Below are 27563 nucleotides of genomic sequence, written 5' to 3' on the forward strand. Positions count from 1 at the left end.
TTATTCTCCTACGCATTTCACCTCGCAGACTTTTTCAGGTACAAACACTAAATGCTTGTATTTGGGCCATAGCTGATGACTATTAATGATGATGGTCACAATAATAGGCATTTGTAATAGGCATTTGTTTCCGAAGCAAACTTATATAACGATTCCAGGATCACAGAGGGAAAGATTTCTTCCCTCTCAGAAAACGTGACCACTCCCAGCTGTTGCTCACATGCTCTCTCATGACATATGTGATGCAAGTTGCATGTCTTGCAGAGAAAAGATTCCCTGAAGGAAAGGGGTGAACAAGGACAAGAAAAAAGAAAAACTGTTCAATCACTCATGTTTATTTAAAACTTAGATGGACTTAGATCTTAGATCTATTGCACCTTGCACCAGAAGCAAAATACCTACTCTACACAGAACAAGCAAGATAATGTCTCCTCAGAGCCCTCAGTGAGGTTTAAGTCTTTGGCATTGCCCAGACACCTCAACAGTAAGACACACGGCAAGGCTGTACAACTTGAACAAACCCTAAGAGGTAGTATTTTTTCAGAAAGAGGTGAGCAACACACAGCAAGGCTGTACAACTTGAACAAACCCAGAGAGGAAGTAGAGATGAGCAACAGAAAAGCTGCTGAGAGCAAAACCACTGAATGTGACATGCGCAATCTATATTTCTTGATGAAAGAAATAGATACCAAATCGGAAAGTAGCCCGTCTTAACGAGCTTGTAACATTGCCAGGGAGGACGAAATTAAGCTCTTCCAACATAGGAGTCAGAGTACAAAAGGAATGATGCTAGTATAAAGAGATGCAGTTTGCAATTCCTTCCTGTCAGAGGCTCAGGCAGCCATAAGTTTTGTACTACTTGTTGATGACTTCACAGATATCTCTGTGCAAGAGCAAATGATCTGCTTTATCCAATGTCTTGATCACAAAACCACCAAACACACCAAGTTTCTTTTTACAACTAACTTGTTAAGTACTGAAAGCTGCAGTTCTAATGCTTCAACAATTAAGGCAGCTTTGTTTCAAGGGCACAAAGATAAATTGCTAGAAACCAGAAAGTTTGCCTCTATCTGTACTCATGGTCCATCAGTTACGACAAGTGAACATAATGGCTTGCCTGGATTTTTCTGCAGAGATTTCCCTATGATTGTGACATACCACTCCATCTCTTACAGACTAGCTTTCACAAGTTGACTGCAGTTAAAAGGGAGCTCTTTGAAAACAGCACAAAACTTCATGAGTTACAGTACTGCTTAAATGTAAGTTACCACTGTCTCGCGACATGTCTTGTTTCTCTCCAGATGAGTCTTGTTTCTCTCGAAAGTCTTGTTTCTCTTGAGACACATCTCGTTTCATACAAGTCTTTTCTCATTTCTTGCAAGTGCACTGTAAGTATTAATCGTTTGCATTGTAGTAACACACAATGCCAGTGTTCGAATGCAATGATCGATGAGAATGTTAAGTACTACAAATTTATGTTTGCAAATTGCTTTGAAGGTAGATTTACACATGCAGCAAGATTAAGACACAATCAGTTCGATTTGTTTATTTACAGTGGCCAAACTTAAAATTGTAAAGCCAGACTACTTAAACATCAGTACCACTGGAGATGTAAATAAAATACTATGAAAGTTGGCAATCAACATTTCAATCGGCAGCATGCTTGTGCTTAGTTAAAGCATTGCATTTGCAAATTACATCGCGGGTCAATTTACCCATGTTGATATTAAACCATAATCACTGTTTGATATTGTTTATTTACAGTTGTCCACCTGTAAAGTGAGACTTGTTGAACATTAGCTTGTTTGGACAAAGTCCTGGTCAAACGGCACATGATAGTCAATGATAGTTGATTCTCTAACTATCATCAACTACCAACAACTATCATTGACATGGTCAAACGGCCAAAGAAGCTCGTGATAGTTGACGATAGTTCACCGCCAGTCATGCAAGCAGTCACACGAGCAGCTAGTTCCAGGCTCTTTCCACGTAAAAATGTGAACACTAAAATGGCATAGCATGAGACAAACTTGTAAAAGTATGAATTTTTTGCAACGAAAGAGGGTGGCAGCTTGTTTACTGGTAATCAATTTGTTGGAGGAATGTATGGAAGATGAATTTGGAAAGCGTTGGTGGAAGAGACGACGGACAAGGGAATGGATCAAAAGGAGAAACAAAAGCAAGATGTTGAAATTGGTGGAAGAATTGCGAGTGCATGACACTGCCACTTACAAGGAAATGTTTTGCATGAACTTTGAAACACTTGAGGAAATATTGATCACTACTGGGCCTTAGATTACCAAACCAGCTGACCGAAAAACTTTCACGAACTATCATACGTGTGGTCAAACAAGAAAAACTATCATCAACTATCATGAAAAATTTGAACAAGCTCAAAATGAATGATAATTGATGATAGTCGATGATGCAGAAATTGAGATATTTGTTTTTTCCACTTCTGCCACACAAAAATTGACGAACAAGATGCCAAAAACAAAACATTTCTTTCACTTGTCAAGTTGCTTCCAACCTTATGCACATTAGCACATCTGGGACATGAAATCCACACACGTCTTTTGCATTCTGTGCTCCATTTCTATCTTGGTGTTTTTTGCAACATTGATTTTGAACTCAGTACCACTATTCTGAACCAAACTATAAAAGTTACTGTTATAAATCAGATGAAAATCATTTTTAACCAAGTGATAAAATACACAACTTTTAGGAACCTATGGATGTTACTCATTTGACGATAATTGTCTTTTTGTCAAGTTGAAAAACTCCCAAGGTAACCCTCAAAAATCCCTATGTGGAAGCGGCAATTGAACTCATTCAATGATCTCCATTTTCATAGCCATAAGTATGGAAAATAGTCCACCAAACGAAAAGAGAAGGTCATTACTACAAGTTGTTTTGATCACTAATGAAATTTGAGTCACTTGCTCAACATGTTGCTTAGCATGTGATGAAAATCTACCCAACACGAAAGTAAATTGGCGGTAAAATCTGAACAATTTTTTCGCAAACGAATTGTATTACTCTTGGGTTGTACTGTATTAAACCCTCCCTATTTCTCTGTTCTATTTCCTTCCCTGCGTAAACTCAAGGTTGTTTCCTTTGCAAATTATGGTTGAAAATAATGTTCTGCCACAATGCAAACGATGTATGTTAACATGTCATTACAAACGTTTGAGATGTTTGATGCAAATAGAGTGAGCAATCAATACACACAGTATCTCACATTCGATGGAACTTTTTGCTGTAGCATACTAGCAGTTGCTTTTCATATGCACGCAAGCTTGTTGCGAGTAATTTACTCCAACACTTAATGCTTCAGTGATTCTACAGAGAAACGAGACGCATCTTGAGAGAAATGAGACTCGTCTCGCAAGAAACAAGACGAGATGTAGTGACTTACATTTGAGCAGTACTGTAAGATGCGAATCGAAAAAAACAAGTTTGGGAAGAGGAAATATCATTGAGGATATCACATGAAAGAAACACCTGCCCTTCAATTTCTTCACTTTGACCACAAGTTCAAAACAGTGTGAATGCAAAGTGCTTTCAGAAACAGCAAATCTAAAAGCCAGATCAAAGAGAAATAGACCCATTTTTAGTTTCATCATAAAAACAAGAAACTCCTGTTCTAGTGTCAGTGCTCTTTGTTTGTTGTTTACCCTGGGTTGTGATGTATCTTTTTGTGCATCTCTAGGACCTTTCCGATAGTGCATTATCTTTGAAGGCGTATCTTTCTCTTGAAGGCGTAAGAAACACACTGACACTCTTGGCATGACAGGCCAGTAAACATCCGTACATCATACTCTCTTGCTATGGCTGCAAAAGTGAGAGAGTACAGGGTCCAAAATAACAACCAGCTGGTCGCCAATGCAATTGAAAATTAAGTGATACCGACCAGAATTTTGAGGCTAGTTTTAACGTCTTGAACCAGTTTCAAGGAATTGATTTCATTTTAAATCAAAAAACTTTGTTTGGTGTTAAGCAAGAAAATTACCCCTTGTCTCTTCGAAGTTTTTAACTTCCATAAAAATTAATTTAGATCAAAAATGAAGGTAAGATTATTGTTAAATGACCACCAAAACAGTTACAATCCACACACTGTAATCAACATTTAGTGCCGCCATGTTTTCAGCGGTCTCAACTGCCAGCCATACCGTGGGCGTATGGCAGAACGAAACAGGTGCTTTCCTTTCAGACAACATGGCCGCTTGCTTAGTGCGTGGCTTCTGGAAGGCTTCGTACTGATGGCATGTAAGAAGAAGGCTTCATACTAATGGCATGTAAGAAGAAATGTTATCTTCAGTCTCCAAACTGGGAGAGCTATCTATTTGACAAAGACTCCATTTCAACTAAATTGTAGCCTATATGATATCTTACAGCATGAAGCACGCTACCATTTCCACCAGCCCAAGATTTTCGATGAATTTCTGACACTTTTCTTACACTCTTGAAGAGCCCCGACATCAAAGTGGGGAGAGACAGTCTAGACTTCGTGATTGATACGTGGAGGGAAGAAAGTCTCGATATAGTTTTAGTTTGTTTGTTTGTCGGCACGCAGCATAAAGTTCCAAGTGAAAGTGGAATATGGCAAGGGTAAATTTGTCAAGTTTTACATTGAAGCAGATGTTGTCAATGGCATAGTTCTAAACTATTCATTTTCTTCACTTGTGGAGGATATCGGACAGACCTGCAGTAGCTTGCGACATCACACGTCCAGCACTTTGTGAGTATGATGCAAGGATGAAGACGGCAATTTTGTGAACATAAACGAGGACGACAGATAATTTTCAAGAGATGTTTGTTTGTGCTAGTTCAGTAGATCAAGGGCTTTATCAGGTAATAATTCTTAGAGTCAGTGAGCTAGATTCACCTGTTGTTCAACCGTTGGGCCTGGCAAGAAAAAGATAGATTCAACAAATATCAGCCTCTGCAAGGGATACTGAACATAAGTTCGACCATTGCTCACTAGAGAGAAGCTTTGCTTGTCCTGCTACATCAACTGTAAAACCCGACTCGATCACCTTTAGACAATGTGAAAACTGAATTAGCCGAGAATGTTCAATTGAAGAGTATTGTTGTCGAGTGCCAAGGAAGAACTACACAAGGCCACTTGCGAAAATGATGCCCTCGACCTCTCTCAGCTATTGTCATAAATCTGGACATACAAGCCCGAGATGTACTTCACCTCCCTGCCTTTCCCATGACACTTGTGGTTTGAGAGACAAGCATCCAGAGCTAAAAGAAAAGATATCAGAGCTGCCAAAAGAAATTAAATGATTACAGCAAGAACATAGTGATTCAGAATCAAAGCTGAAAGCATTTTGCTAGTCACGTAAGGCATCAACTTCGTTTTTTGCAGTCATGTGTCCCAGACTGAAAGTCCGTAATCTAATCAAGTACAGTGATTGCGTTTCCTTAGACTAAGATCTTATTCTGGAAAAAGCGCTGAATGGAAAGATTCCTGAATTTCATACAAGTGAGGATCGGCAGCTACCAGTTCTGATTGAACAGTATCGAAATAGAAATGTTGATGTATATTTGAATAGCGCTGTAAATCGCCGATCTTCAGTTTCTAATGAATGAACTGACATAGTCAACTGTGCCGATATTACTTTGTCAACCGTTGTATTCATGTTTTGATTTAAATTTTGTGATTAACGCCTTAGAGATTAAAATGTTGCGTTGTGTTGAATTCTTTCTTGATACCTGTTGTTTACGTATCACGGTTTGTTTTGCACAGTCGCTCAATTTGTGATACAAAGCGCAGAAAACATTTTTGAGTAGTCTGCCTTGAATACAAATTTTATTTCAGTTTATACCACCTAAATAATAAGAGGATACATTTTTACCAAATAGCTTACTGTTGCATGCAATGTATTTCCAAAATGTATTTGTTCTCACAACTTGAGATAAAAATAGAAACTACAACAGGCGCACAAAAATGTCTTGAAACGAACAAGGGTGTGACATGCATTTTTTATAAATATCAACAAACAAGAAACTAAAATAAATACTAGCTTTACCATCAATTGTTGCGAATATTCAATATAAGTAATGTGCAGCTGTTCTCCTTTTTCTTCTCTCGTCTGTTTATTTTTATGTCATATATTGTCAGTTTTATACCAGATAGCTGCACTTCCTGTAATACCCTGCTGAGTTTTCTGCCTTGATATGACATATTTCTTCTCCAATTGCCACTTCTGTTTCATTCGTTGCCAACAACTGGTGCAGTCAAAGAAATTGTTTGATTTGGTTGAAACAGTACTCACATGTATTCAGGTGTGGTGAATATGGTGGTTTGTAAATCAACTCAATTCTGCATCTATTAAGCATACTTTGTAACAATGGCTCAATGTGCCAGGCATGGTGAAATCCGCAATTGTCCATTACTACAACTTCGCCACGCATCACAGCAGCACTTCCATCAGCCCGGTCAACCTGTAAAGCATCGTCAAAACAATTTAAAAGTTCCAAACCATTTGACAGACCTTGAAGAATATTGAAGTAATCAACACTGACAACTGAATGGAGCAGATTCATAGTAAATGTTGTGTTAGATTGTAATGCTGCACTTCAATAGCTCGCACGCTGACTTTAGCATTTCCATACTTGCGATTACCTATCATTTTGATCATGCTTGATTCATCAAAGAAATGAAGCTTACTGGCTGGATATCTAGATATAACTTGTAGATATTTGTTTTGCCGATCCAGTGCTCCTGATTTTTCAGCTTCAAATGGGGACACTGTCAGTTTCTTCTTACTAAACAAGGTCTCCTCCGAGTTGTCAATTAATTTGCGACGTTCCCAGTAAGTCATTAGGATGTACCACTCCGTCCAACAGTAGCCTATGTCGTATCTCTGATGCGTATGTGCTCAGTTTTATATGCTTTTGCACTTAAATGTATTGAAGAACATTTACGTCAATATTGCACTTGGCAAAATTAGCACGTGGTACTTAAATCGACAAATTTGTTTCATCGTAACTTCTAATAACGTTTCTTACGAATGCATGACTAGTCCTGACCTCTCTTACAATAGCGCATTGACCTAAGCCTTGGTGGTTCTAATCTAGTATTCGTTCACGAGCAAGAGAAGGGAGTGCTCTTCCATTATCGTATAAGCTGCCATTCGCATTTACACGTAACTGTATGTTTGCTGTGGATAGAAGAAATAGGTTTGTTATTTGAAATTGAATTACTATCCTGCAAAGACTTCAGAGTAACTTGTTCATTACTTACAAATTTCTTGAAAATTCATTTTAAGGTTGTTTAAGAACAACATGGTAATCTTAAGCCTTGTTCGCGAGTAAATTTCAAAGTGTCTGGAAAACTCCCCCCCTCAATCAAAAGTGTCAGAAAAGTGTCAAAAATCTTTGTCTGGTAGAAATGGTAGCACACTTCGTGCTGTAATGCCCTTGATCTGACTCTTACGATCGTTAAGGAGTAGGAATATTTTCATGCAAAGAAACATCTAGAAAAACTTCACGTCTTTGTTTCGCTGTGAAGGAAAAATTTTATTGACACTTTTTGGCAACCACATTTTTCCCTCTGGGCACTGAAACAAAAATTCCAAAATACCAGTTCACGCCTGCCTAAAAAAGTTAATTTCAGACCCTGGAATGGTGTGCAAGAGGACTGATGATGGTACATTGGACACCTTCTTGCTTTACATTCGCAACTATGACTATGCAAGGCCCTGGCATTGTATCTTTCTTAATAATTGCCCTTCGTTTCTTTGGGGAGTTCTTTTGTTTATCACTCAGAACCAAATACTCCATTTCAAGAAAAAAACCAGGTCCAATTGCCCAGGGCAAGTAAATTTTGCTCTTGGGCAAGTGAAAGTGAAAGTTAAGTGGTCCATTGGGCAAGTGTAATTTGTCTTAGTAGTCTTGTTGGTGATAATTTCCAATCAAAAACAATTTCAAAACTTAAGACTGCAAGATGAGCAAAACAGTGAGTTGAAAGAATTGACAATTTAAAGAGGGGGATGTGAGGGGGGTCTGAAAGCCGCAAAACAGCATAAAAATCATAAAAAACCGCAACACCGCATGGAAATTTACCAAAATACTGAAACCGCAGTTACAAATGTGCTATGGTGCCGTCATCATTACTTCTAGTTCACCATCCATTAGAAATATGACCTTATTTAGACTGATAAAAGTGTATGTTAATGTTAATCAACGTATGATCATCACACTTATAAAATACTGTAAAAATCGACACACGTCTGTGGGACTGACTTCGTTATGCTGCTGTGGAACTAATATCAGTGCGCTAGCGCACGCACTAATACTGCCGAGTTACCCAATTGAAACACATCGATGTTTACAACTTCAGCACTGGAAACCAGTTGAATGTTACACAACGCAAGCTTTCCGCAACTTTAATGTTTGGTGAAAATTTGTCAAGATGCTAGTTTTCAAGCTCAAATATCCTGAATACGAGCTCAGAACATCCATTTTATGTCGCAATTCGACTGAATCAACCTTACATTTGAATTCAAATTTTCCAAGAAGAATTTTGAATGACCCGAAGACAACACAGTCAGCCCCATACATACATACATACTTTATTGTTACCTCCCCATGAAGTGTTCAGTAAAGCAAACGATTGTTGAAACATGTAACTCTCCAGAAGCGAGTTCTTGCTCGCAGAGGAAACATCACTGAGTTTCCAATCTCTCCTTGAAGTAACATCGTCTCTTCCCAACCATCCTCATAACCACTTTTTCTTGCTCGGCAGACATTGTCCCGCAAGAGACCATGGCAAATACTGTAGGAGATCTGAACGAAAGATTCCCAGCCTGGAAAGTCAACAAGTTGACATATCATTGGTTAAATTGGTTAATCATAGCAATTATTAACTGGAAAAAGTGCAAATTACAAACAGCAAAGCTTGCTTGCACAAGAGTGGTCCCTTGCAAAACATAAACAAGAGATCAAAAGTCATCGGAAGCATCAGGATCCGAGTAATAACTGTCATAACTGGAAAGCACAGATGGCTGCAGACTCTTTTTTACCGATTACCGCGATCGAAAATTTATGAAAACCGCATACTGCTTAGTCTTATTAAACCGCAATAATGCAGGTTAAAATAAAGATTTCTGCAAAACTGCACCAAATATAATGCAAAACCACATCACTGCAAACCCTTATGCCCTCCTCTTTAAAATCCAAGCATACTTGTACTTTGCTTCCATTTGTCCTGCAATTGCGAAATGATATTGGTTGCCATATTGGATGTTGCATGCAACTGAAGTCTAGCACCACTAATAAAGAAATATGAAATATGTGGTGGATTCAAGAAGGCAACGAAGAACACGAACTTTCTGTATTTCTCTCCATCATCGTCCAATTTGAGTGTGAACATTGCCCATCAATTGGGTAAGTAATATGTTAGTGGGAGCAGCTGAAAACGGAAATGTACTGTGCAGAGTTTCCCACTAGTCAACCCAGTACCAGGACTTTTCCTAAGTAAACCCACCAACTGGGGACTCATGCGCTGGGCCAAAGGAGATGGCTATGTTTGTGTTTCAAACACTGCGAACGATCTGAAGGACTTGCTCGTTATTTCTCACCTTATGGAGTTCTTGCGTCTTCGCTTCAGTAGCTAAGTTTACTTGTATAGTATTGTGATTTTTGCATTCTTGTTTGCTTGCAGAATGGTTCCTTTATCGTTGGCATTGACATGAATTTTGCTCATCGAGAGGGCGGTTTCTTCATGCAGGAACCATGGTAGTCATCGCCTGTACAGTCCCCAATGTGTGATTTCAAAACCAATGACATCTCTGAGGCCCTCACCACCACTCTCCTGACAAACCACGGCTTGGCCCATCAGTGCACATTGCCTAACACAACTGGGCCTTCGCCACTGCCCGTTACTCATGGTCCAAAACTTGAATGGCCCAAAGTAAACATTGGCGTCTTGACATAGGAATGGAACGTGTTTACACGCCGCTGGGAAGTCTTTCGTACTGGATCAGACATCAATGATGAATCTGCACCCTCCCAGTTGTTTCAATGTGCAGAGATTGAGCTTGGCGACAGTCTCCTAAAAGCCAATCCACATGCTGCTTCAACCCTCATGCAGCCAGCTAGATGAGGTTTTATCTAATGTTATGAGCATGATCAATTCCCCAAAGCTGACTCGAAGCGGATGCAGAATAGCAGTTGCACAAGTAGATGTAGCAAAGGCAGCTAAGCCGGTAGAATGGAAAGGGATTAGCGCACTGTTCAACTTTGAGTTTCTTGCCTCCGGAATTAGGGCTTGGAAGGCTTACGCTATTGGTGAAGGTCAGATGTTTCCATATGATGAAGTAGGTCGATCTCTGCAGGGTTCAACAGGTCTTCCTATCATCATGCCTCTTACGCCTCTCACCCCACTGTCAAAGCCAGGGCTGCTGACGGTAAAGGCGAAACATATTACCAATTTGCAAGACCTTTTTATGTGTGAAGAGGAAGGTTGTGTGGCCACATTTTGAACCCAGGGGGATCTCCAAAGCCACACGGATACTAGGCGACATGTGAGAGTGACAGAGCGCGAGACTGTTTACGATTTAGCATGAAAAGAATGGGCAGAAAAGGTTACGGGAATAGTCAACGCATGTTGGAGAAACAGGGCACGCACGAGCAAATAGCTATTCGATGTCAACATGAAAGGCACCACTACAGGGTTGGGCTCTAAAATGGCAACAAAAGGGTGAGAGACCAACCGAAAACGTGAAGAAGTTTCTGTTAGAAAAATTTAATAGAGGGGTGACAACAGGTAAGTTATACTTCAAAGATCAATTAATGATCTTCACAGTTGATAAAAACATGCATCCTACTTCTTGAATTCAGCAGGATGAAGAACCCTAATCTTTGCGGTATCAATCAGAAGGGTTGCTATTGATTAAAACCTCTCTGAAATTAGATCTTGTTAACACGCAGTCTTCCATCTCTTGAGCTCTTTTCACAAGTCTATTCCCAAGTGCATGTAGAGGTCAGTTTCTCCTTCCTTTTCACCTGCAGTGGACGTGAGTTTATAAATCACAGCACCTAATGTTTCACCGGATTGTTTGGTTGATCGCAGAAAATCAGTATGATAGCCCAATTTCGATACATTAAAATTCAGCCTAAAACAATAGACAGTACGAGGCCTCGAGCTCCAGGCTATTGTCTTAGGCTGAATTTTAATATGTTGAAATTGGTCTATTGATCTCAACTATTCAGAACAGTCTAAGGAGCCATGGAACTGTAAAATTACTTCAAGAAAAAGATTAAATTAATGATACGAGAAACTTAAAACTTTCTGGTCAGTAGGCTGTCAAATGTGATTCAGTTACTTGAGAATGTTACCAATAGGTATGTTTAATTTGCTACTGAAGGAAACAAAGAAGATCCAGCAAAGGTGGCAAAACAAATGAGAGTTGCTAGGAACGAGCGTGGTAAGCTTTGTTTTGCTCCAGAAGAATGGTGAACAGCTAAGCAAATAGCTAGTCATTTCTCACGACCTGCAGCAACGCAACATCAGCAAAAAGCACCTGGAGAACTACTTGTTCAAGAAGCCGAAGCCATCAGTGAGGAAGACCTTCAAGCGTGAAAAACAGAAAGACAGCTGCAAGAACTGCAGACAGCGGTGTACCAAGGGGTCGACTTGTGGCATCCAATCGAATACAATGGCCATGACATCTGTAGCCTTGCAAAGCGTGACATGCTAAAATCAAGATTTAAGGTTGCCCAACTAAAAGAAATATGCTTTCTCTTTGGAATAGAAATCGAGGGGCCTGCTGGTAGAAAAGACTCTTATGTGAAGCCACTCGAAGATGTGCTACAAACCTGCAGTTGTTTTAAGGAATGACTTGACGATTCTGATAGCAAACCGGATAACTGGAAAAAAGTGCTTGGCATGAGCAAGAGAAAACAAAACAAAACAAAAATCGGGGATAATACAGCCAAAACTAATTTTTGTTTAATTTGTTGCGTAAGGTTCCATCAACAGCATATATAACCAAAGAGTGTGTACTCCTAAGGACCCTCTGGTGTACATGACAAGCCGGGATGAAAAGTCCAACGCTTTTATTAAAAGCAAATGACGTATTCAGTGAGGGCTCCTAGGTAAATATTTCGTTTCCCGACACTTGTTCATTAACAGACCAATGGAACTAGCAAACTTCAAATTAGTAAACAAGAGATTGGAAGCAAAAGCAGACATACTTTAGGAAAGGCAGTTATCTGTAGGAAAAAGGAAACTCCAACCCAAAGAGGATCTGCACGGAAAAGTCTCTTTTCTAAATATCAAGCGCAAATTTTCCATTAGTTATCTTTAGTTTTACACAGTTTAATTGATGGGTAGAACAATACCATGACACAGTTCTACTTATTTCATACATGCAATCTGATTGCACTTTGCCGTAAAGGTAGCGATCATATTTCAGCTTTCCTCATGGATTCAGAGGAGGGCATGTCGAGTAGAGAGATTAACCAAGGAGAGTCAGTCAAGGAGAGTAACAACTGTAATCAGTTTGCTTATACATTGTACAGAGATTTGTTTCACTAGTCTTCTGTAGTGCAAGTGTCAACTAACGGTAGTTCTTTCGAAGTTACTAAACGGGAACTTGTTTTTATATACACATTGCTAATTCTGTGATTAAATCAACAATTTCAGTTGTTCATGCTTTGTCGAGTGATGAAGAACTCGGGAGTTGGATAGCTTGAAAGAAGTGTAAGAGTTCATCGAGGCGAGAGCATCGCTGATTTCTTGATGGTGGACATGTACATCAAAAGCCGGGCGCTCGCAAAAAAATTCAGATGAAGCTGTTTGTTCACGATATTGCGCAGTTCTGCTGGCTCTATTTTAAGTGTGATTCGTTCATATCATTATTTGTTCAGACCTTGAGCTGTTTATCATGACAAAACACACGTTTCTAGCAACAATGCGACGGCGATAGGACCCTCACCACCCAAAGTAAAATAAGTAGGTCCCAGTCCTTTGCGAGCAATCCAACTCAAGATGGCGTCGTTCTGTTTACTTCATGTTTCTCTAAATTCTCATTCTGTTAAATTGGCCAAAGAGGGGTTCTGAATTTTTTTGAGACCGCTTTAGTCAACTGCATATATTTAACACTGGACAAACCCAATGCGAAATCCAAGAGCGGCTTAAACAGCACATTGCTTGCGTCGTGTAGTGCTGTACAGGACATCAAGTGGTAGGAGAAATGGAGGTGATGTAGTATCTTGGTTTTTGAATGGCCCAAAAAGATTATTGCTGTTTGTGATAGGGGGAAGGTAAGAGTGTTTGGTTTTGGCATCCGATTATTGCTGAAGTTTTAGTTGTGCGTTCTGCGGGAAGTTGAAAATAGCTCATTTGTTGCTTATTCGCAGATACAAAATATAGGTATTCAAAAACTAAATGGTGTAGACTGACTTGTGCTTATTTCTCATGTCTCTGGCTTTTTGCAAGAAATTCTATGTCCATTTATATCAGATACAAAACATGAACTTCGTTCACTAAATTTTACAGTTTTTGCTTGATGTCAAATTTGGGTCACATTTACTAGAAAAACTAGGACCTGAGGGGGTGATGGAGAGTGGATCTCATATTTCCTTTACCAAAACACTTGAAGAGCAAACTTTAGTATATTTATCCATAAGTCAACCTAACCTATCTATGATGTTAGTACGGAATAATTTGGCCGACCCCCATCTTTCAGCTTTTTCAGATTTTGCCCGGTTTTCTCAGAGTGACTGTTACATTTTTAAGTCATTTTACCCTTGGTTATATATGCGCTACCAATTTGGGGGTGTTGTACAAATAAAAACGAATTTAATTCTTTGGAATCCATACATTGTAGGGCCGCTAGAGTCATATATAACCTCCCGTGCAACATGCCCTCTCAGGATGTAACAAAAACAGCTAACTGGGACTCTTTATTCGACTCTTATAAGGTCAAAATAGCCACCTTAATTTTTAATATCTACAACCGCATAACTCCATCATGCTCTGAACATATAATCCAAAGGAAAGAGTCTAAGTATGACCTCCGTCATCAACATCGTGTTAGCGTACAGCATTTTGAAACTTATTATATGAAAAACTCTATTTCTCACAGAGGATCCATTGTTTGGAATATTTTAGAACCATCCGCTGCCAGCGCCAGTGACTATGCCAAAAGGGCAAAAAAGTCTCATGCCCTCAGAAACTTGAACTTTAATGAAGAGTCACCGCAAATGGGCTGTCCCCAAATTGACAGGGATTTCGTCTTTTATTAAATCTGTTCATATCTTTTATTGTCCATATCTTACTTTTCATTGTCTACATTCAGTTTTAATGATTTTTAATAATTTTTAATTTTTTATTATTTTATTAACATTTTTTACACGGCCCCATAAGCTATATTAGCTTTAAAACCCATGTTTAAATAAAAGATGTTGTTGTTGTTGAAAGTTATCTTATGGAAGCCTTGTTATCTTATGGTACAACTGGCTACAAAGCATCACAACACACCTCCTTGTTTATTCATTCATTTAATTCAATTTAATTTTATTCTTTTCTATCCATTTGTGAGGCACATTTGAAAACTTTTGTTGAATTCGCGCCATCCAAGTCTCAGGATGAAGAATTTGTACCTCAACAGGTTGAACAATTTAATCGACCATTAGCAGAAGTAGAGGATCCAGGAAGAAAGAAACTACATCTATCACAGGTAAAATAATAATAGCAGGTAACCAGAACCATTGCATGTATCTCATGCAATAAAAACATTGTGCCCTGCCCAGATGATGACACTCTTTTCAAATGTTAAGAGTGTTAAGTATTCCAGAACCTTTCTTCTTGTGGCTCACACGAGTGTGTTCCAGTCCTGGTTCAATTAAAGCTCAAATGATCCCACCCTAAAGCACAGTCTGATGCTATACAATCAGCAACTCGTCCCACTAAACACTGCCCTGAACCTCTCACTGCATATTAACTCTATCAGTGAAAGAAAAATTAATCTCATGCTCACTAAACCAAACAAAACTCTAACCTTTTCATACAATTCATCTACCTAAACAGTAACAGACATAAATGAATAGTAATTATTATTAGTGGAGCACTAGCAGCCCAAAGAGCTGCAAAGAGGAGCACCATACTGGTAGGAAACCACAAATTGCTTTTCTCCTGGTCATCATGGCTCTAGGAGTATTGCTCGTTGGGCATGTATGCAGACATAAATGAATAATAATTATTATGCAATGAAATAAATTGCAGAACAGCACAGTTGTGAGCTTCTGTCCTGTCGCTTACAGCAAACATGATGCAATATTACCCAGACCAGAGACCCTGACATGAACCTTTTCAACAGTGTTTTTATTTCACACTAGTAATTTTGTTGTTAGAAAGCAAAGTTGTTCTTTGAAGCCTTTTATGGTTTCCTTGCAAAGAAATGTTCTTCTTTACACTGCTTGGGAATGTCTCCATTAACCTGTTTTTGCACTTTTCTTTTAACAAACATTTCAACAAACCTCCTTTTTCCCACACCCAAAGGGAGGACTCACTATAAAATTGATGGCAGTTGTCATGGAGTTTCTGTGAATTTGAACTGCAGTAACTGGAAAATAGCCAGAGGTCTGGCTGTAAGCCCAAAGGCCTGGCTACTTACAGACTTTGGACTAAAAAATGAGGTTTGGGAACGATTGAAAATTGACTTTTCAAAGTGGAAGCGTAAATTTAAGGTTTATTTATAAAAATAATGCAGTGTTTTGAGCCAGAACATTTTCCTTGAGGGCCAAAGTGGCCCCTGAAAACCTTTTTTAGGGGCCAAGTTTTTAGGAAAGGAACCAATAAATTGAGAGCTACAGAAGGAAAAAATGTGTCAGGGTACCAAGGAAACGAAAGCAGTTCATTAGAATCTATGATAAAATTTAACAGTAAGTGCTTTTTGAAGTGTTTCTTCTGAATAAAGTTTATTTTGAATCAGATGTTGGTATGAAGGATCCATGCATTACAAGAGAACAATCCACAGGCATACATGACGTAGTCAATGAACAAGGGTTTGCAGTACATTAAAGGGCGGTTTCGAGCACAGTCAGCCACTTGGAAGTTTTCCAATGTGAGAGAATCAATACAGCATTGAGCAAAGCAAAAGGGTGAATTGACTTCTTTTCTTACGTTGAATGATTCAGAAGCAAAGATCTTTCAATATAATTTTCTCGAAGGACAAAATGTGTGACAAAATAACCATTATTGATCGTTGACACAGAGAAATCTAGTCGCCATTATGGCAACTAAACCAGAATTTTTGTTTGTCAAAGATGAAATGTTAGTTGTATTGGCAACCATATCAGTCGCAATTTTGAGCCCTGGGATGGCTTTTAAAATGCTATGCCTGTGTTAAGCCTGCAGCCTTGTAAAAGAAAAGGGCCAAACTGGCCTTTTTTGTTTTTCTGGGGGCCATCTCTGACTTCAACGCGGGATTCCTGCAATGGTGCGGTCTGGCAGAAACACTGCATATGTGACCCCATCCTTGTCAACATGTTTTTTGGGAGGAGTGGGTGAACTCTGTTCAAATGAACAAACCATACATCTTCAGAAACCTTTGAATGCAGAAAGACAAAAACATGGGTCAAATGTAGGGCAGTACGACCAAACAATGCTTCAAGATAGAACAAGAACCATACTTCACAGAAGAATTGCCTAATGCCAAACCAACTCCTCTAGACATGGCAACAAAAGATGTCAAAGTCATCACACTACTGGTGTGAAAACACCAGCCTGCTACTTCGCATGCAGTGCATGTCATAAAAGAAATGAAATAAACAAATGGCAAGTTACTGAAATGTGACAACTGCAAACAGTTGACCAGAGAATTACTACAGAGAGCAAACAAAGGTATGTCAAACTATTCGTTCAAGACATAACCAACAAAGAAAAGTTCAACACTGCAGCTTTTCACAACCAACTACAAAACTTCTTTGAAGCAAAACAGAACTCCACCCAACCCTAACTGAAGACGAAATCAATGGAATTCTTCTAGAGACAAATAAGACAACAGTGATATACAAATATTTGGCAGATGGAAAACTCTTCCATGTTAACAGCCATTAAATGAATATATGTATTTATTATATAAAAGTCAGTGGTATACTGAGTTGTAACAAATTGATAAAAATGATACAATATCCTCACATGTGAAGATATCACTTTTGACCAATCAGCTTGCAGTATTTTCACGCACTATCAAACACTTGTGGTCTGCCGAACCGTCCCCATCATCTGCTGAGAGTTTCTGCTTTGGCTTTTTCACAAGTCAAAGTTAAGTTTAGTTTTATTCTAATACGGAAACAAGCAGGTTTGTCGAGATCACAGATGATGAACTGAACGAATTCATCACAGGACGACGAAATCCAAATACAAAGAAGAAAACTGCATACAAGGTCGAGCTATTGAACAGGTTCATTCAGACATCAAATCCTGGCTTGCTTGATTCAACATCTCTTCATGAGCATTCACCCCAAGTTCTGAACAACCTCCTTTCGAAATTCATCTTTGGCATTAGAATAAAAAAGGCTCCGAATATGAACCAACAAGTTTGAGAGGTTTTCTTTCAAGCATCCACAGATACATGTATCTGAACAAACAAAAATACGGCTTCACAATTTTTACTGACACTGAGTTTAAAACTACAATGGCTACCCTCAAAGCAAAACAAATGGATCTAAAAGCCAAGGGAGTTGGAAACAAGCCTATGACATCTGATGGCCTAACAGACAAGGAAATTGAAAAACTGTACGCTTCCAAAGGCCTGGGGATTGAAAGCCCTCAAGCCGTTATAAACACTTTGTAGCTAAATTCAACCATACATTTTGGCCTTTGCGGCAGCAAAGAACAGAGAACAAACACCCGGCAGAAAAGAGTATTTAGAATACTCGGTTAAGAGACAGACTAAAACTAGAACTGGATCTGACCGTAGAGATATGCAGAAGATTAAGCCAAGAATTTACTCTTCTCCTGATCTACCAGCTGAGAGAGATCCAGTTTGTGTTTACAAATTTTATGCAAGCAAGCGCCTGGAAAGCATGAAGACTGAGGATTCCCCATTCTACTTGGCGGTGAATAATATTCAGCCATCCAGCCTATCAGTAAGACCCTGGTATAAAGTACAACCCATCAGTGTAAACAAGCTCAACAGTTTGCTAGAAGACATGGTAAACGAGGTTCATCTTAGACTAGAAAATGAGCGATCGACAAACCATAGTGCTCATAAACACCTTGTACAGAGGTTAAATGACAACAAAATACCTCCAACATCATGCAGATCACAGGACATCGAAATGTTAATTCTTTAAACAACTATTCTTCCTTGTCAGACAAACAAAAAGAAAACCTATCCAGAATTTTGTCGTTCAGAGGCCAGAATGACGATCAATTGCAAGAACCACGCGCATCCACTGGTACAACACACCTTGCTATGGAAGAATATCAGTGCATTCATAGCGCTGAAGGACTTCGGATGCCTCTAACAGGGCTTGGGTCATTAATAAGCAGAACAATTGGTGGAGGATCATTCAAGATAAATGTGAATTTGCAGCAGAATAACTCTCGTTAAACGTGAAAGCACATCTGAAAGTAGTAAGAAATGAAAGCTTGAAAACAGTGACAAAAGCCAGGAGTAAGCTTAAAGAACAGTATGTTACTTGATACTGTTTACCAAATTTCCAACCATCTTTATTGCCTTTAGTTAAGACCATTTCCTATTTATAGAGATTTTATTTCGGCCTTTTCGCTTAAGTCTTTCTTTGTATTGAAATAACATGTCCTTGTTTACAATTCATACAAATAAACAATTGACTACAAGCTTATGTAGTCAATTTTGAAATAAAAACTAAATCATCTTTTGTTGTATTGTGAGGATTTTATATAATAAAACAAAGATTACATGTCTGCTTGGAGATTTCACTCGTTCACTGCACTCACTTGTGAAATATTTTTCAACACTCAAAGAGAAATTCATATCTCCGTGCAGCCATGTAATATCCTCTATATATATAAACAAGAACAATTAAACAAGTGTTTTATTCCCATAGTGAACTGGACTAATTTGACTTCTTTGTTTTTCTTTTTAAATACATGTAAACAGTCAATAATTATGGCACAAATACATACATACTATCAAATCAGGAATATGTATGTATATGCACAGTTTTAAAAACAAGTTTTATTGCCAGAATGAACTGGACTTGTTTGTTATTGTTTTTTTTCTTCTTAAATACCAGTTTACAGCCAATAATTATGGCACAAATACATACCATCAAATCAGGAATATATAAACAAGAACAGTTTAAGTAAGTTTTATTCCCAGAGTGAACTGGACTTCTTTGTAATTGTTATTACCATCTTAAATTCACTTAAATATCTGAAGGTTGTTTATACCAGTCCATAGCATTTCCACGTTTGGAAATGTGCAAAACAATAGTCTAACGTAGACTTATCTGCCATATTTTTGGCATCTCCATTGTCAATTTTGGCAAATGGCATGGCTTTCCAAAGTTGCTCAGTCCTTTTCAGGGACCCAATCAATTTGCTGTTCTCCTGCCTCAGTCAGACAAAACATCCCAATAGCATAATAAGTACCACATGCTAAGTTCCTTCAAAAGAACACTTCCTTTCCGATTTCACCAACTACTTGTCTGGCTCCAGAAACCTTCAATGACCCAGTTTGTACAGTGAATCAAATCTTTTTAGAAGGTTTTTACCACAGTTGATCAGACCACCAGGAAATATACCTTCCAAGCTTTCACTAGTTTCCACCTGGCACATTACAAGTGTCCAGAACGACATTTTCACAACAAAATACTAGAAACCAGACATACTGGTCTCTGACATTTTGATTCTCCTGGTAGCCCCTGCACCACTAACTGGTTTCCATGCTTCAAAGAAACGAGACATCTCCCGTGTATCTATTCCTTCCGGCCTGTGCCACGTGCACCAAGAAAATTCGAGTTCTCATGCTACATGTTCTCGAATGTAAATTTTTTTTTAATCACCCAATAATAAATTACTGGATTCAACTTTCGGAAAGTATTAGTTTGGCGATTTGTTTTCTTTCTTGTTTTTTTGTCAATGCCTGTCGAATAATCATACTCGCCTGAGCACGGGTACACTTTAGACACGGGGCCAAACTAAGTCACACATTCCAAACATTGACCTGGCGGCCACATTTACTGAGGCCATGTTGAGTGTGAGACAAATAACAGCTCCAGTGACAACACGATATGGAGGAAGGACCAGAAAGAGCAAGTTAGGAAGCAGCACAAAGGCAGGAATGTACAATTAGTGCAGGCGTTTGACTGGCTCATCCTACATACAGGAAAGTTGCATGTGGAGATGAACATGGGAAAGTACTTTCTTGAGTTTAACTGGGAGGTGCTCATGTCTTCCTTCGCTATGGAACTTGGTTTCTCTAGCAAGGCTGCCCAGTTGTATGCAAAATGTGGGGGCAACACCCACTACACCATGACTTTGCTCAAAGTTGCATACAAACGAACATGGATGGAACTTCATGTCCCATATGCGCGAGAACAACTGAGCAGTGGGAAGGAACTGTCTGTCAATGACTTCCTTTATGAGTGGTACCCGACAATGAAAGATCCAAACTACCAGTTCATGTTCCAGATGGTGTGGAAGTACCTGGCTGGTTTCTTTACCTCCCATTATGGCGTTCGAAGGAAAAACAAGATCTATGTGCAAGCAGGCATAGAATCATTTGCAGATTTGTTCCACTACAAGGGTTCTTCAAAGTATGGAACAATCGAGTTACAAGACCGGTAAGCTTTTCTCGCAGCCTTTGTTAATTACAGAAATTTCTCAATCTTAAGTAGGCTATTTTCGACCTTTATTAGGCCAGTTAGATGTCCAATAATATTTTGAGGGGAATTTCTGTTTATTTGTCATTTCATGCAAACAAATTCTAAGGACTTGTAAAAGGTGATTAATCAGTAGACACGTTTGCTGGGCAGCACAAGAACCCCCCTAGGTGGCACCAATCCATTAGCTTCCGTAACCACACATAATAATGTAGGCATTTCATTTGAAAAACACTGACCACTCTAGCAAATACTATGGGGTTAATGTCGAACTAAAACTGAACATAAGAGAATTTACATGCACAACTGCTGTAAGGGAATGGAGGATTTCATTTGACCTTAACTGTAGTACAAGGACAGCTGTAGCCCATGATCCTGAATTAAGCTTGAGTCATAAGTCCAAGAGCTTTCTTGTTGTTCAACACCACTCTGAAAGTGACATTGGTCAACATACCAGTGTACATTGTAGTAATACACAATAAGATTTGATATAAATTTAAATCTCTCCTCAAAATTATTATATTTCAATAGATGTGCACAGAGTCTTTACTCAGAAGAGGTTAGTACTTTCCAGGCACAGTAAGAGTCCATCTCGACCTCTGGCAATCCATCAAAGGGGGACGACATGGATGCGCAACTGGAAGAGGTGAACAAGCAGTCAAAACTGTGGCACAGAGGAGCCACTATCGCCGTGGACTGGTTGCACATCTTTAGAAACCTCGACAAATTGTCAAAGGTGATATATGAAATCCACTGTTTTTCTGGCTTTCCAATGTGCCTCCTCCAAGGTATTACATATGTACATATGACACTGTTTATTTTAGCAATCAGCAGAAACTTCAACATGTCATGAATGCCAAGTTTTTTTAGAGGCAAAGGATCACTGTATTTCTTGATAGGGAACCTTTTTAATTAAATGATGTAAATGAAAACAAATTTAATCCCTCTAGCAGTCCATTTATTTGTCAGTGTTTATTTTTACCTTGAATGGTGATCTGTGCCCTTCTTTGGTGCACTATACTAGAAATGTTGAAGGAAACATGAACTGCATGTTCATAATTATGACAGAAAGTAAGATAGTTGCAGGTATTTTTACATGCACGCGTTGGTACACAAATTTTCTAATAGTGGTACACTACACTGTAATATTGGAGATATGATGGTTAAATGATAAACTGGTCTTTGTATGACAATAACAATAATTGTGCACAATTTAAAGGATAAAATTTGTCTTTTTTGTACATACATGTAGTTGCATACATGGCTGTTTAAAATTGCTGGGATGAAAGATCCCAAAGACTATGCAGTGTTGGCAAGGAGAAAATTTGATCTTAATTCTGAAATTTTGGCTTGGAGGATAAAGCTTCAAAGAGAATGGTATGTATATACAATTACATATTATTTTATAACTGTAACTCTGCAATGTCAAGATGGGGATTATTGAGAATTATTATTACCAATCCAGTACTAGAAATTAGGCAAGAAAGGTTGTATTTAAATGTCAGTTAAAGATTGGCAAATGATTCAAAATTATTTAATATAAATTAGATTTTCACAGAAAACCTAATTAAAAGCTGATTTTTAAGTTGACATCATCTAAGGTTTATGAATGGGTGCCACATAATTCTTGAATTAAATTAATTTCCTATTTTTTGTTTGTTAATATTGTATATTTTACATATTTAACCAACCCACATGGACTACAGGAACACATGTCTGTCGAGGAACACCACTGGACCACCAGCTCTCTGAATTCCATTCTAAGTTAGCAGCAAATAGGCAGCGGTGTCATCTAGACATTGCCGTTGGTGGAAAAAGCAGAAGTGAAGTAAAAATTAACAATGTGTACGTGACCCCAGAAAACAGGAGGAAGGACAAAGATATCAACAAAAGCAAAAATTGTTGTGAGAACAGAGGAAAAATTGTTGGCTGTGTGTGACTGAGACTAGTGAATGCTTGCAGGTTAAGTGGTCACCCGTGAAAAGAGACAATAAAGTTAAAAAGGAACAGGTGATTGAATTCTATCAGGACATTTGTTCAGAAATTGCCCAACAGGAACAACAGGAAGTTGGAGCATTTGTCATCGAATGCAAAGAAGACTAAGAAAATTGTGCCTAAGCTTTTTGACAGTTTTTAAGCCCTTAAAATGTTTATTTATCACAGTTTGTAATGTTCTTAAAACATGGGTTTTCTATTGGGCTCATTTACCAGATTTAAACACTAATTAAAAAGAAAATCCACCTATTATGTAATTTTCGCATGCTGGGCTCCTGAACCTTTGATCAGCAAAATATTTTTGTACCTGTATCTCTGACCAAAAACAAAGTTAGGAGAGGTTTATCATGCTGTTAGTTATTCATTAGTTGTCTATCAGTTATGCTTATATGCATGTACATGTACAAGCATTTCTTTCATAGACAGGCTGTGGTTATTTAAGGAATTTGATTATATTTTTTTCCATGGTTATAGTAGTAACTAGAATGTTATCACTACTATACATGCTAATCAAGTGTTTTTATACACTTTGAAACGTAATTGTATGTTTTGCAATTTTTATATTCAGAGAATTATTCAGAGAAGAATCATGATTACATTGCTTATATGCATATATTGCTTACAGAGGTTTGTTAAAATAATTTTCTCTTCCAAATTTTTCAAACCATCATTTTGCAAAAAAAATAATAAAAAGAAGGTAAAGTGATGGAGAGAATTCAAAACAGCGTTTGGTGCCAAACGTGATAAAATAACTGCATGTATGTTGGTAACAGTAGTATTCAAGTACACAGCTGTTGTTTTTAAAGTTTTTAATAGGCTCTGCTGGAGACCCAACAGGACATGGCACTGAACCATTTCATTCACTTTTAGTGTCACTGCCACTTGGGACTAACATTTACGTCTGTGGCCTGACAGGACCAAGCACTGAACTGAAACATTAAGTTGTAGTGTCACTGTCACCAAAGTCAAGTTCGGACACTAGACCGAAAGATGGATTACATATTTGTAACAACTTAGGATTTGAAAATGAACATAACTTGTTTAAATCACTGTTGATGAATTTCTTGTCTGATCATAATAAAAATTCTCTAGATTTCATTCCCGTTGTGGGGCATTTATTACTACTGTCATTGACTCATCTGAAATGAAGCTCATTGCCACTTGTGATGGTTGTGGTGTGCAAAGGGCTTTTTCTTGTTCTGTCAGATTTGGTAATGGCCTCCTGAAAAGAACCTCTTGTATACTCTGCTTGACAATAACATTTTGATTTGCTGCTCTACCATGAATGTTGAGACCAAACAATTCGGACATGTTTTCATCCAATGGAAGTTTCTTAGGAGTGTCTTCAAGTGGAGCTACCCCCAAACTTTCACCATCTTCCGGTTTAATTGTTTTGGTAACGTTTGCAAATTCTTTGGTTCCTGTTGGAGCCAGCTTTCCAGATTCGTACTGATTCTTTAAAAGGTCAGATGCACAGATTTTTCTTTCTCTATCGGTTTGTACAATCACTAGCACTTCTGCCCCAGTCATAACGTGGAGCTTGAAACCATATGCGAGAAGCGTATTTTTCCGTCTAGTCAGGGTGCTGCTGTGTCTTGTTTGATTTTTGATGAACTTTAAACTCTCCTTTGGTCTTGGTCTTGACCCTTTTCTCTTTAGCCTCGTTGTGAACAACACTGACACTACAAAATACAAAAGCAGCAAAATTTGAAATGTTGTGTATCATGCTTGTCCAGTGCCAGGAAACCAGGAAGAGGTGGGTGAACACCAGAAGAAGAAAAGAAAACAATTGGAAAAGGTACAAGACACAGCGTGATAGACTTAGAGCTTGAATATTTTGGGTAAACATCTGTGCTTCAAAATATAGCCATGGGTGTTCTAGACCAGCCCTGGTCTTCAAAACAAAACAGAAAAACTAACCAAGTGCTCCGGCGACAGACTTGACAGAATTGGTATCTTCCAAGGAATTTTGAGCCATCGGTTCTTCAGGAATTTCTCTGATTGTGACTTCAATTTTTTTTTGGACTTCTTGTGCTGTAGATTCCATACTTTTGAAAGTAAAATTATTATTCAATAGGATTCAACCACACTTTGCTTAAATCGCAGTTGTTATTAGTGCTAGTTTGTTCTGGTGCATTAAATTTTCTCCAGCAAACACTGAGTAATATGTTTGGAAACCAACCAAATTTCACAAACACGGTTAGGCAATCTAACAAACCAAGCTGCGAAATTTATTGACAGCCTTCAGTAGCATGGACACCTTTTTCCAATTACAATCTGACATAGAAGCCGCCAGTTTTTTCTTTGGTTTTTAGTTTTCTAGTTTACATGAAGTAATGGCATACAGTTTATTGAAACAGTGAGAACACAGCTGTCATACGGTTGCAACTGAGCTGCGATGCACTGTAGATGTTATTTAAAGGGACGAAAATGTTTATGTTGTTGCACTTTGGAAAGAGACTTGGTGGTATCCCACGCTAATTAAACCACTTCCATAGCCGCAAAAGAACTCAAGTGCTATATGGTACCATGTCACTTTGAACTGTGTCTATAGATCTCAAATTATCAAAAGCTGCTCTTTTTTGTGTAACATTCAGGTCGACGCTACCAATACTAATTATGACAAAACAAGGTAAGAATGTGTTAACTCAGAAACTTGAATTGGCACCCACTTTGTGCTAAATTTGCGAGTGTTGTTGGCCACACTCATTCCAGGAAAATAATTAAATGAAAACGTATTTATTACTTCCAAGGTTCTGAAGGCGACCGAAATTCAACAATTTTTAATGAAAAATGGCTGCATAAAAGAGTCAGCTAATATGCGAGGACCATTCAGTAGTACTGTTTCATTTGTCAATGAGCGTTTTGTTGCATTTAACAAATAGATAAGAGATCTCTGTTACTTCATTTTTAGATAACATGAATATGAGGATCTGGAAGGGCATTTTCGGGATTCAGGATTTGACCAAAGTACGGTGTGGGAATCAGGAAAATGATAAATATATTGACGGGATCTGGGATTTGACTTCTCCCCGGGAAGCGGAACTCGCCAAAATTTGGGTACGGGATGTAGATTTTCTTGCCTGTCTGTCAGGAATTCAGGAAATCATCACGACCCAAATAAACGTTCTCTGGTTCTAGTGGCCAAAGCGAATCAACCACGCGAGGGCTAAGTGGTGTCTCCTTTCAAACCAAACTACCGTATACAGACCCTGAAGAGTGTCTGGTTAATAGGTCTTAATAGTTAACTAATTGAAACTGTCAGAGAGTATTTTGCTTCAACCAGATGCCAGAAAAGTGCACATGGTGGTGTCATAGCATACCAGTTATTGACTCGATGCTCAATTGACTCAATTGCTCAAGCTCTTCAGTCTCTTTGGTAAGTTCACTTTTATTATAATCTTGAAGGGATTTTTTGAACAGCTTAAACGCTAAATGGCCCTAGATGTGGCAAATAGTGATGCCAGCTCATCTACAGTAAGAGTTTTGGTCTCATTTTATCTTGCAGCCATCGACGATACTTCTAGCGCCAGAACCTCGGCAATCCACAAAGAAAAATTCAATGTTCTGCTACGCGGTGATCAACAGAAAGACCTCTTCGACTTCATGAGGTATTTAAAAACCTTCACTGGATTAGCAGAAATCGCCAAAAGTGAAGGCCTCGGAGAAAACCCCGACATCACAATTGCCAGAGTCCAAAAGGCAGGCATTGGCGTCAAGACGTTTTCACTCAGAAGGTCAAGATGCCTGGAAATACGAGTTTGACACTCTTATCAGGGGAAACAGGATGCTCCAAGGTATTAGTAACTATGTGATGTCATGTAATATATAGAACGTGTGATGTGATGTAAGTCTGTCCACAGACCTTGCGAATGTTATCTATTTTCAGTGTATTTTCATTTGCATGCTCCACGATCTTTTGAGAAAATCTCTGTTGCACGAAAGCGCCATGGTTTCATATTTCAAAGCACACTTACTATACTTAATACAGGCCTTAATAGTTTCTCAGTGCAATTAATTTTGAAATCATTCAGATCTCTCATATCATCTGTTGTTTGGAACTGACATATCTAAATAAATATTAATACACGCATTTACACCTACATACGTACATGTATTTCATATTTTATTAATTATTAGATAAGTAATTGTAGTTAGGTATACCGTAATTTCTGGCCGATTACCTGCGGGTTATACGTTAATTTCAACGCAAAGATTTGTTGGTGTAGGTTATAGGAAGGTGCGGGTAATGTGATAATTTTTAAATCTTCCGATATATTTTTAAAACCGTAAGCAGGGAAAAAATATAAAAGTCATTAGAGAAACTGTTCCTAAAAACTGTGTATTGCCTCATTTATCCCGCTTTCATTGCGTATAGACTTGAATGCTCTCGATGAAAACCGATGCAAATTGAAAACATATCAACAAACATTGTTGGCAAACAAAATCTATTATCACATGTGTACTATTACTTTCTCACCTTGCTAATTTCATAGCTTGTTTCTTTGTTTAGTTGAAAATAAAAACATATTCACCAACTGGAATAATAAACTCGGAAAATAAAAGAATAAAAATGTGAAATAGCAGGCTTCAAAGTAATTCACACAGAAAAAATGACGCCGACATGTTCATTTCATGGTGCCGCTGCCACCACATAATTAATATGACGCGACATAAAAGGTGATTGTCAGCACGCGTGTAAACAAACATTCACAGACAACATTTTA

The 27563-nt window shown here is 38.4% G+C and overlaps 1 protein-coding gene and 1 pseudogene across 1 annotated transcript in view; one reads left to right on the plus strand and one right to left on the minus strand.

Annotated features, from left to right (window-relative positions):
* Positions 1-6107: 6107 nt before the first annotated feature.
* The window catches only part of LOC149115397 (uncharacterized), a 31265-nt gene continuing 9809 nt past the window's right edge, over positions 6108-27563 (minus strand). The window contains exons 3-5 of the mRNA XM_089284890.1: positions 9597-24518; positions 8599-8822; positions 6108-6456 (exon numbers count right to left, since the gene is read on the minus strand). Coding sequence (XP_089141016.1) covers positions 23932-24366 — 435 coding nt within the window. The 5' untranslated portion in view covers positions 24367-24518 and the 3' untranslated portion in view covers positions 6108-6456; positions 8599-8822; positions 9597-23931. The remainder of the gene's footprint in view (positions 6457-8598; positions 8823-9596; positions 24519-27563) is intronic.
* Positions 10317-11857, plus strand: LOC149115398 (uncharacterized; annotated as a pseudogene).

The sequence above is a fragment of the Orbicella faveolata genome, unplaced genomic scaffold (assembly GCF_042242905.1).
Source record: "Orbicella faveolata isolate gen_17 unplaced genomic scaffold, um_ofav_v1 contig_13, whole genome shotgun sequence".
NCBI classification, from domain to species: Eukaryota; Metazoa; Cnidaria; class Anthozoa; order Scleractinia; family Merulinidae; genus Orbicella; species Orbicella faveolata.